Raw genomic sequence first — 12,500 nt, forward strand, 5'->3', positions numbered from 1 at the left:
ACAAAAAATAAAAATTTTATAAAAGTAAAAATTGTAAAAATATACTCATGGTGTAGGGTATCATATGGTCGGCCATGCCCGACTATACTTTCCTACTTGTTTTAAAATCGTGTTTTTGCAGGATTTATAAGAAATATAACAAGTGTAGAATACTAGACGGACTTTTTAAACTTTAAACACAACTTGAATCCGTCTTAAGTAAATATTTAATAAAAAAAAAAAAAACAAATCGAGCTGAATAAAAGAATTATTTTTGTATTTAAAAGTAAGATAATTGCACAATTACTTATGTTGAAAAATTAAATATATCCACTTAAATAGTTATTAAGTTTTAACATTTTAAGAAAAAATATATATAAATTGTTTTTTAGTTTAAAACATTTTTTGTATTAAATATTTGTATGAAATGTTTATGTATATGTGTGTTACCTATTATTACCAACTAGTTTAAACCAAAAAAACAAACTCCTTCCCCTCTCTTCAATTTTCTTAATAATAATTTTTCTATTTATTGTATTGCTATGCCTGGCCGTATACCAAAAAAAAATCCAAAACTGTTGTTTGTATTTGTTTAGTAAATTTATGGTAAAATTTTTAGTTTTATTTTCAATCTATTTTAAAATTGTTTACTTTGATTTGTTTTATTATTTCTAATTTTTAATTTAAAATCAAAAATTAGTTTATTTTTTAACAAAATTATTTTTTGAGTTTTTTTGTGGTATTTTATACATACGCTCTCCTCATCACCATTAAATAATATTTGATGCATAAAATATTTATTTGTTTTAATTAAGCATAAAAAAAAATCGAAAATTATATTTACAAAAATCAAATAGAATTTTTATGGATTCGATGAATGCTTTTTAGTTATGATTAGAAAAATAAAATAAAACATTTTGCACGAAGCACATAACCACTTCACACACATACACTCATGCATTCTAATTGGTTTAGAGAACACATTGTTGAATTTTAATTATTTTAAATAAATATTGCAAAAAATAAAATAAATGGGAAATCATGCAAATTTATCGAATGAAATTTAAAGAAATTTTAATAAAAAAAATTCTATAAACCTTTGATTAGAAGATAATCTATAAAATAAAGTATTTGTGACCCATAACCTTCTGGGGATTACGTGTCTGACTATATTTCTCATACTCACAGTAGTTGCTATTTATATTTAATAAAACCCTCTTTTTCCTATTAAAAATTACCTAACAACACTTCCTCCTACACCTAAACGAAAAACTACTGTGATGTCATACTGTGTCTTATTGTATATATAAATAATTTATAAATACTTAACAATAAAATAATGTTTTTAATCTAATTTGCAATAGATAATAACAATCAGGGATCAGCAAAACAAATATTTAATATTAAATGAATTTAAACGTGTTTATGCATGTCTATCACTGCAATTGTTATAATTGAAATGATAATTACAAATTCCTCCCCCAACACACACACACACATTAATAAATTCTCATCATTATATAATATCACATGTTATTTATCTTTCTATATATAACATTAGACCGGTAAGAACTGCTGATATTAGACTGCTGCAAAAAATAAGCTTTCTAAATTTTGAGGATTTAAACTATTTTGTTTTTGTTTAAAAAGCATCCCTACTACCTAATCTATAGTGGACTTAAGATCAATGTTTTGACATGATTTTTTCTTATCTTATTTAAATGGATGGCATATTAGGAACATACTTGATGATTTCAATAAAGTAGATTATAGTCCAGCTTATAGTACATTATAGGATAAAATATAGAACAGGCTCAGACTAGACTAAAGTACAGACATCACTATTGACTACACCATCGACTAGACTGTAGTCCACACTATGGACTGGATTATAGTCTAGACTATAGTCATTTCTATTGTCTAGACTATAGACTAGACTATAGACTAGACTATAGACCAGACTATAGACTAGACTATAGACTAGACTATAGACCAGACTATAGACTAGACTATAGACCAGACTATAGACTAGACTATAGACTAGAATATAGACTAGACTATAGACTAGACTATAGACTAGACTATGGACTAGACTATGGACTAGACTATAGACTAGAATATAGACTAGACTATAGACTAGACTATAGACTAGACTATAGACTAGAATATAGACTAGACTATAGACTAGACTATAGACTAGACTATAGACTAGACTATAGACTAGACTATAGACTAGACTATAGACTAGACTATAGACTAGACTATAGACTAGACTATAGACTGGACTATAGACTAGACTATAGACTGGACTATAGACTACACTCTAGACTAGACTACACTCTAGACTAGACTATAGACTAGCCTGTAGACTACACAGTAGACGAAACTCTAGACTATGTTATAGACTTGAAAATTGACTAGACTAGACTACAAACGGTATGTTTAAAATGTGTGTTTAAAGGTTAATGCGTATTTTTTGGTAATTTTACTATGTTTCTGCAATTAATTTTTACTGAGTTGGTATTAGTTCTAAAATTAAGCTCAAATCTAGCCAATTTTGGTATTAATTCAATATTTTACATTTTTAAATCATTTTTTAATCAATTATGCGTTCAAGATAAAACAAAACTGATATTTTTAAAATTAAGTACATTTTGAAATTTTATTTCCAGTAAAAGGCTTAAATTAAGTTTTTGGTATGTGTAGTACACATACTTGAATCTGAAATTGCTATGAATTTATTTGAGTACGTATAACTCTATTATTTCAAATGCATCTGCAGCATGGTTGTACAATGTACATCCATATTATAGTTAAAGTAGAGTACGGATGTAAGTTATTTTCTCTTTAATTTTACTGATAGGTAGTGTTGACTCAGTGTGCTTATGATGTTTCTTAGTCTTAGCACAAAGGTAATAAAACAGCTTGTATTTCATTAGCAAATGTTTTGTATCAATATTAATGATAATATGGCAATTTAAATTAATTAATATCGTATTGCTGTTCGAATTTCTGTTTATATTGATAAATTATTTTCAATATATACATTAACAACATTAATATTTCAGTGTTCATTATTTGATATTAAAATAATATTTTTGCCATTCACATCAGTGCATTCGTTTTCATTTGTTATTAATCTCTGCTGCCCTTCAGTGCATCATTCATAATGAGGGTTTACTACATACAATTACTTAAATAATTAAAAATACAAACATTTATTACCACAGTCATTAACATCATTGTTATTGTCCCCATCGTCATCATCATCATCATCGTCGTCTTCTTTACAGTCACTATTTCTTACTCTTTCTCTCCTGGTGTCTTTTATAACCATATTATTTTAATTGCCATTAATAGTACGACATAATTAAAGACTTGCCGTTAAAAATTTAACAAACAAAAAATATGTAAACTTATTTTTAATTTCCTTTAATTTTATTTATAACACTGCATTCCTTTGTGCATTACAATAAATCCTCAATAGCCTTGGGCTTAAAGGGTTAATGAAATTTTATTGATCATTTAATATTAAAGCTGAACACTATAATAACATACATACATACATATTCATAAATATCCATTTCAACTCTTTAATTGGTTGAATTATTTCAAAATATTATTAAACAAACGTAAAATGAGATCAATTTTTATTAGTCTGGTACAAATATGTAAAACACTTTTATATTAACTAATATAAAGACTTACGACATATGTCGATACAACAACGGTTATGAATTCTACAAATATAATGATCAAATTCACATTTAGCGTCGTATCGTTGTAAACTGTAAGTTTAAGTTGATAGTAGTACACCTAGGACATTATCGGGCCTATTGTGTGTTAATTTTTATGAAAAATATTGTTCACTGTGTATATTATTTTTCAATGTTTAGAAACTCAATTTCCTCGACGTTATTCCAGACAATTTTGTAATCAGTGTTAGTCAGGAATTTCCGGAATAACATCAATTTCAAGATACTTAGATCTAACTTCAACGAATGCCTGACAATGGCAAGGAAAGTACTCCAGAGTTTCGCATTCGAAGGGCAATTTTGTATAGATGTGATCGTAATCCTGTGTGGCCACTCGGAAGACCTACCATCAAACTAACTTCAAAATTGATCATTTTGAGAAAATTTCGCATCATGTTCTCATCAGGGTCAGCCCATAATTCCTCAGAATTTCCCAATCAGTGTCAGTCTGGAGTGTTACTTCCGGAATAACATCACTTTCAAGATACTTAGGTCTAACTTCGACGAATGCCAGGACAGTGGCAAGAAAAGTACTCCAGAGTTTCGCTTTCGACGGGCAATATTGTAAAGATGTGCTCGTTATCCTGTGTGGTCACTCGAATGACGTACCATCATACTAACTTCAGACTTAATCATTTTGAGAAAATTTCGCATCTTGTTTTCATCAGGGTCTCCCCATAGAATATTTGTGAGATTATCTAACCCATATTTCTAATGCAGCTTTTGTTGCGTCAAGTAATTTTGTGTTATTCAGGTTAACTTCATCGAACTCCTTTCCCTTTAAAGCTTTTACATACGTCCATTCATTGCTGACTTCTCCCAAGTGGTCTGGTACCCATATGTTGTAAACCTTACCTCTGCGAGAGTATTCAGTTAAAGCTTTCTTACAATACAAATACGTTCATAGATTTAAAATTGCAGTTTTGTTATTATTGTTATGTTTATGTTTACCACATACGATGATACAACAATAAGACACTGATTGTGAATTACAAAAAGAAATATTTATGATTTTTAAACGTGACGATGTGGCTTACAATAAACTTATACAACATACGTCGATACAACAACGATTATATATGTATGTACTCTACAATTGTAGTGATATCTTTCTATATTGTAGTTTTGTTAAAATGTATTTGTATACGACATACAACTATACAACGCTTTGGCATCGATTGTGAATTGAGCAATAATAAACATAAATGCTTGAGTTATCAAGCATTTATGTCTCTTTTTAAATTGCTTTCCTCATTAAACTTCGAGCCAGCCTAATGTATGTATACTGACAATTCCGTTAAATAATCAATATGCATATTTTCACGCATTAAATTACATTTATTACAAACTTTACATATTTGATACATAATACTTTTGTATTATTATACTATGCTTAAGCAGTAGCTTAAATGAACTTTAAATAAAATCGAAATTTAATTCCGCAGCAAAAACTAAAAAAAAAATGCTCTAGCTTATTATTAATCAAATTAAAATAAAAGTTAAAATGGCGAAAAAATAAAAATGATATACCAACCAATTGAAGCATTTATTTCTCTTATAAAAATTCATAAAAAATAAGTATAAATATGTAGTAGATACCCTACACCAGTTTGATATGATACCTTACAGCAGCGGGTTTGTTAAAACGAAGTACTCCCTTGTTGAAATCATCACTTCTTGGAGGTAATTCTATTTCTTTATCGCTTCTTTAGAAATTATTTTTTTCTGGAATTTTCAATAGCAGTCGAAAGAAGAGTGTGTTCTAATTACATCAAATTATCTTAAAAAATTGCGACCTAAAGCGTACGCACAATCTTTCAATGATTACATAGATGAACTTAGCTTAAATGACTAAGAAGGTTAATATCAATCGACGTTATGACACAGTTAATTGAGTCTAGTGTCTATGGACCCAGGAAAAGTAATGAGTTAAAATGCTTATAAAACCTCTTTTCACTACTTCTTCATTTGTATTTTATCTCATTATTTTAACATGGTGAAGTCATTGGAGGCCAGTACTTCTACGCTCACTTACAAATAGAGAGTTAAAGAAGTATACATTGCTTTTAAACGAGGATTTAAATAGGAGTATGGGTCACACATGGGCCGATCCTCGGTAAATTTTTGAAAAGGATATATTTTTAAACAATTAGGTTTGTTGTGATTCATTGCGATACAAATGGTTACAAGTAAATTTTAGACATTTAAAACATTTTTGAAGGGTGGTTTGTATGGGGCTAGGGTCAAATAAGGGCCGATCATTACGAAAATCTGCAGTGTCTTAATACTTATATAAAACTTCTTTGTGCCAATGTTTAGAGATATAATAGTATGTTTGACGTTATTATGGCATAAAAAGCCCAAATCGGAAGGTACGGTTGTATGAGAGCTAGGTGAAATAATAAACCGATTTCAACCATTTTAAACAGGCTTCGCCCCTATGACAAAAAACATGCTTGGTCCAAATTTCATCAAATTATCTTGAAAATAGCGGCAGCTAGCCAGCCAGCCGACAGATGGACGGACGAACATGTATTAATCGACTCAAAAAATGATTCTGAGTCGATTTAAGGGTGGTATTGGACCAATATTTTTGTGTGTTACAAACTTCAGCACAAACGTAAAGTATAAAAAGGAGCCAGTTAGAATACGAACCAGGGACTTCGGTTTGTTAGTTAAATATTTTACTCACTGCACAACAGCTTAACTCAATTCTTAACACGCAATTAAATAAATGTACAAACAAAAGAAAAAGTCGAAAATAAAGTTCTTCTATTTCGGATTAAAAGAAAGTCATTACTCGAGTACTTCAAAATAATGCAGACGGCAAATAAATAGTCTTTGAAAAGTAAGTGGTTATGGAAGTGTCACAATGTATGTAAGAAAAAAAGATATAAAATCCTTGGATTTAAAAAAAACCTATATGTATATCAAAAACAGACCTAATATAGCGAAGGTTCGAAATACCCCAGAACATATCGAGTACACTTTTTTAAAGTAATCCGAAATGCAACGTAAACCAAATTATTAGACTTTTTCTGAACATTTTACTGACAACGTTGTAATTGGTTAGTTAGTTAGATAGTTAGTTAGTTAGTTAGTTAGTTAGTTAGTTAGTTAGTTAGTTAGTTAAACCTAAATGTTCTACGATGTTTGTGTTACCCAGGAATGTTGTTTATACTCCGTCCTTAATGCGTATACGTCGGCTTAAAATCACCTTTAAAATCGAGCTATATTCATCTGTTCATCCGTCCGTCTGTCTGTGTATCCATGTTAATCTTATATTGACGCTACACATTACATTTTTCGATATATGTATTGTCATGAAATTTGCAACATCCTTTCATTTTGACCCAATGACGAAGCCTATTGATTGCTTAGTGATCGATACATACAAACTTGTGTTCAGACTTGAAGGTCAAAATTCACTTATAAAAACTAATAAAACAATGAAATTCTATATAGATGATTGTTTCTTTTAATGTTAAATATTGTTAGAAACTCAAAATGGAATGTTATCGAAGACTTAATTATACCCTACACCACTATAGTGGGGAGGGTATTATACGTTTGTGCTGATGTTTGTAACATACAAAAATATTGGTCCAATACCCACCTTAAAGTATACCGATCGATTCAGAAGCATTTTTTGAGTCGATTAAGACATGTACGTCCGTCCGTCTGTCCGACTGGCTGGCTGGCTGTCCATGTAAACCTTGTGCGCAAGGTACAGGCCGCAATTCTCAAGATAATTTGATGAAATTTGGACCAAGCATGTTTTTTGGCACAAGGACGAAGCCTATTGAAAATGGTTGAAATCGGTCCATTATTTCACCTAGCCCCCATACAACCGTACCTCCCGATTTGAACTTTTTATGCTATAATTACGTCAAATATACTGCTATCTCTCTAAAAAAATGGCACAAATAAGTTTTATATAAGTATAAATGATGCTGCAGATTTTCGTAAGGATCGGCCTATATTTGACCCTAGCCCCCATACAAACCCCCTTCAAAAAATGACTTAAACGCCTAAAATTGACTTGTAACCATTTGTATCGCAATGAAACTCAACAAAACTAACTGTTATTTAGAAATATATCCTTTTCCCAAATTTACCGAGGATCGGCCCATATTTGACCTATATAAAGCCTCATTTAGAAATTTTAGTTTTTTTTATCAATAAATGGCTTAAATATTTTGGAATTATGGTAATATTCAACATAAAAGTTTTTTTACAAAAAATAAAAATTTTATAAAAGTAAAAATTGTAAAAATATACTCATGGTGTAGGGTATCATATGGTCGGCCATGCCCGACTATACTTTCCTACTTGTTTTAAAATCGTGTTTTTGCAGGATTTATAAGAAATATAACAAGTGTAGAATACTAGACGGACTTTTTAAACTTTAAACACAACTTGAATCCGTCTTAAGTAAATATTTAATAAAAAAAAAAAAAACAAATCGAGCTGAATAAAAGAATTATTTTTGTATTTAAAAGTAAGATAATTGCACAATTACTTATGTTGAAAAATTAAATATATCCACTTAAATAGTTATTAAGTTTTAACATTTTAAGAAAAAATATATATAAATTGTTTTTTAGTTTAAAACATTTTTTGTATTAAATATTTGTATGAAATGTTTATGTATATGTGTGTTACCTATTATTACCAACTAGTTTAAACCAAAAAACAAACTCCTTCCCCTCTCTTCAATTTTCTTAATAATATTTTTCTATTTATTGTATTGCTATGCCTGGCCGTATACCAAAAAAAAATCCAAAACTGTTGTTTGTATTTGTTTAGTAAATTTATGGTAAAATTTTTAGTTTTATTTTCAATCTATTTTAAAATTGTTTACTTTGATTTGTTTTTATTATTTCTAATTTTTAATTTAAAATCAAAAATTAGTTTATTTTTTAACAAAATTATTTTTTGAGTTTTTTTGTGGTATTTTATACATACGCTCTCCTCATCACCATTAAATAATATTTGATGCATAAAATATTTATTTGTTTTAATTAAGCATAAAAAAAATCGAAAATTTATTTACAAAAATCAAATAGAATTTTTATGGATTCGATGAATGCTTTTAGTTATGATTAGAAAAAAAAATAAAATAAAACATTTTGCACGAAGCACATAACCACTTCACACACATACACTCATGCATTCTAATTGGTTTAGAGAACACATTGTTGAATTTTAATTATTTTAAATAAATATTGCAAAAATAAAATAAATGGGAAATCATGCAAATTTATCGAATGAAATTTAAAGAAATTTTAATAAAAAAAATTCTATAAACCTTTGATTAGAAGATAATCTATAAAATAAAGTATTTGTGACCCATAACCTTCTGGGGATTACGTGTCTGACTATATTTCTCATACTCACAGTAGTTGCTATTTATATTTAATAAAACCCCTTTTTCCTATTAAAAATTACCTAACAACACTTCCTCCTACACCTAAACGAAAAACTACTGTGATGTCATACTGTGTCTTATTGTATATATAAATAATTTATAAATACTTAACAATAAAATAATGTTTTTAATCTAATTTGCAATAGATAATAACAATCAGGGATCAGCAAAACAAATATTTAATATTAAATGAATTTAAACGTGTTTATGCATGTCTATCACTGCAATTGTTATAATTGAAATGATAATTACAAATTCCTCCCCCAACACACACACACACATTAATAAATTCTCATCATTATATAATATCACATGTTATTTATCTTTCTATATATAACATTAGACCGGTAAGAACTGCTGATATTAGACTGCTGCAAAAAATAAGCTTTCTAAATTTTGAGGATTTAAACTATTTTGTTTTTGTTTAAAAAGCATCCCTACTACCTAATCTATAGTGGACTTAAGATCAATGTTTTGACATGATTTTTTTTCTTATCTTATTTAAATGGATGGCATATTAGGAACATACTTGATGATTTCAATAAAGTAGATTATAGTCCAGCTTATAGTACATTATAGGATAAAATATAGAACAGGCTCAGACTAGACTAAAGTACAGACATCACTATTGACTACACCATCGACTAGACTGTAGTCCACACTATGGACTGGATTATAGTCTAGACTATAGTCATTTCTATTGTCTAGACTATAGACTAGACTATAGACTAGACTATAGACCAGACTATAGACTAGACTATAGACTAGACTATAGACCAGACTATAGACTAGACTATAGACCAGACTATAGACTAGACTATAGACTAGAATATAGACTAGACTATAGACTAGACTATAGACTAGACTATGGACTAGACTATGGACTAGACTATAGACTAGAATATAGACTAGACTATAGACTAGACTATAGACTGGACTATAGACTAGAATATAGACTAGACTATAGACTAGACTATAGACTAGACTATAGACTAGACTATAGACTAGACTATAGACTAGACTATAGACTAGACTATAGACTAGACTATAGACTAGACTATAGACTAGACTATAGACTAGACTATAGACTAGACTATAGACTAGACTATAGACTAGACTATAGACTAGACTATAGACTAGACTATAGACTAGACTATAGACTAGACTATAGACTAGACTATAGACTAGACTATAGACTAGACTATAGACTAGACTATAGACTAGACTATAGACTAGACTATAGACTAGACTATAGACTAGACTATAGACTAGACTATAGACTAGACTATAGACTAGACTATAGACTTGACTATAGACATACTATAGACTACACTATAGACTACACTATAGACTAGACTATAGACTAGACTATAGACTAGACTATAGACTAGACTATAGACTAGACTATAGACTAGACTATAGACTAGACTATAGACTAGACTATAGACTAGACTATAGACTAGAATATAGACTAGACTATAGACTAGATTATAGACTAGACTATAGACTAGACTATAGTCTAGACTATAGACTAGACTATAGTCTAGACTATAGACTAGACTATAGTCTAGACTATAGACTAGACTATAGACATACTATAGACTACACTATAGACTACACTTTAGACTAGACTATAGACTAGAATATAGACTAGACTATAGACTAGACTATAGACTAGAATATAGACTAGAATATAGACTAGACTATAGACTAGACTATAGACTAGATTATAGACTAGACTATAGACTAGACTATAGACTAGACTATAGACTAGACTATAGACTAGACTATAGACTAGACTATAGACTAGACTATAGACTAGACTATAGACTAGACTATAGACTAGACTATAGACTAGACTATAGACTAGACTATAGACTAGACTATAGACTAGACTATAGACTAGACTATAGACTAGACTATAGACTAGACTATAGACTAAGACTATAGACTAGACTATAGACTAGACTATAGACTAGACTATAGACTAGACTATAGACTAGACTATAGACTAGACTATAGACTAGACTATAGACTAGACTATAGACTAGACTATAGACTAGACTATAGACTAGACTATAGACTAGACTATAGACTAGACTATAGACTAGACTATAGACTAGACTATAGACTAGACTATAGACTAGACTATAGACTAGACTATAGACTAGACTATAGACTAGACTATAGACTAGACTATAGACTAGACTATAGACTAGACTATAGACTAGACTATAGACTAGACTATAGACTAGACTATAGACTAGACTATAGACTAGACTATAGACTAGACTATAGACTAGACTATAGACTAGACTATAGACTAGACTATAGACTAGACTATAGACTAGACTATAGACTAGACTATAGACTAGACTATAGACTAGACTATAGACTAGACTATAGACTAGACTATAGACTAGACTATAGACTAGACTATAGACTAGACTATAGACTAGACTATAGACTAGACTATAGACTAGACTATAGACTAGACTATAGACTAGACTATAGACTAGACTATAGACTAGACTATAGACTAGACTATAGACTAGACTATAGACTAGACTATAGACTAGACTATAGACTAGACTATAGACTAGACTATAGACTAGACTATAGACTAGACTATAGACTAGACTATAGACTAGACTATAGACTAGACTATAGACTAGACTATAGACTAGACTATAGACTAGACTATAAGACTAGACTATAGACTAGACTATAGACTAGACTATAGACTAGACTATAGACTAGACTATAGACTAGACTATAGACTAGACTATAGACTAGACTATAGACTAGACTATAGACTAGACTATAGACTAGACTATAGACTAGACTATAGACTAGACTATAGACTAGACTATAGACTAGACTATAGACTAGACTATAGACTAGACTATAGACTAGACTATAGACTAGACTATAGACTAGACTATAGACTAGACTATAGACTAGACTATAGACTAGACTATATAGACTAGACTATAGACTAGACTATAGACTAGACTATAGACTAGACTATAGACTAGACTATAGACTAGACTATAGACTAGACTATAGACTAGACTATAGACTAGACTATAGACTAGACTATAGACTAGACTATAGACTAGACTATAGACTAGACTATAGACTAGACTATAGACTAGACTATAGACTAGACATAGACTAGACTATAGACTAGACTATAGACTAGACTATAGACTAGACTATAGACTAGACTATAGACTAGACTATAGACTAGACTATAGACTAGACTATAGACTAGACTATAGACTAGACTATAGACTAGACTATAGACTAGACTATAGACAAGACTATAGACT

At 29.7% G+C, this 12,500-nt stretch overlaps 1 protein-coding gene across 1 annotated transcript in view; it reads left to right on the plus strand.

Annotated features, from left to right (window-relative positions):
* The window catches only part of LOC111681408 (cyclic nucleotide-gated cation channel alpha-3), a 214,725-nt gene that overhangs the window by 193,759 nt on the left and 8,466 nt on the right, over positions 1-12,500 (plus strand). Inside the window, exons 7-8 of the mRNA XM_046954158.1 lie at positions 1,541-1,544; positions 9,509-9,512. Coding sequence (XP_046810114.1) covers positions 1,541-1,544; positions 9,509-9,512 — 8 coding nt within the window. The remainder of the gene's footprint in view (positions 1-1,540; positions 1,545-9,508; positions 9,513-12,500) is intronic.

Source organism: Lucilia cuprina, chromosome 6, assembly GCF_022045245.1.
Source record: "Lucilia cuprina isolate Lc7/37 chromosome 6, ASM2204524v1, whole genome shotgun sequence".
NCBI classification, from domain to species: domain Eukaryota; kingdom Metazoa; phylum Arthropoda; class Insecta; order Diptera; family Calliphoridae; genus Lucilia; species Lucilia cuprina.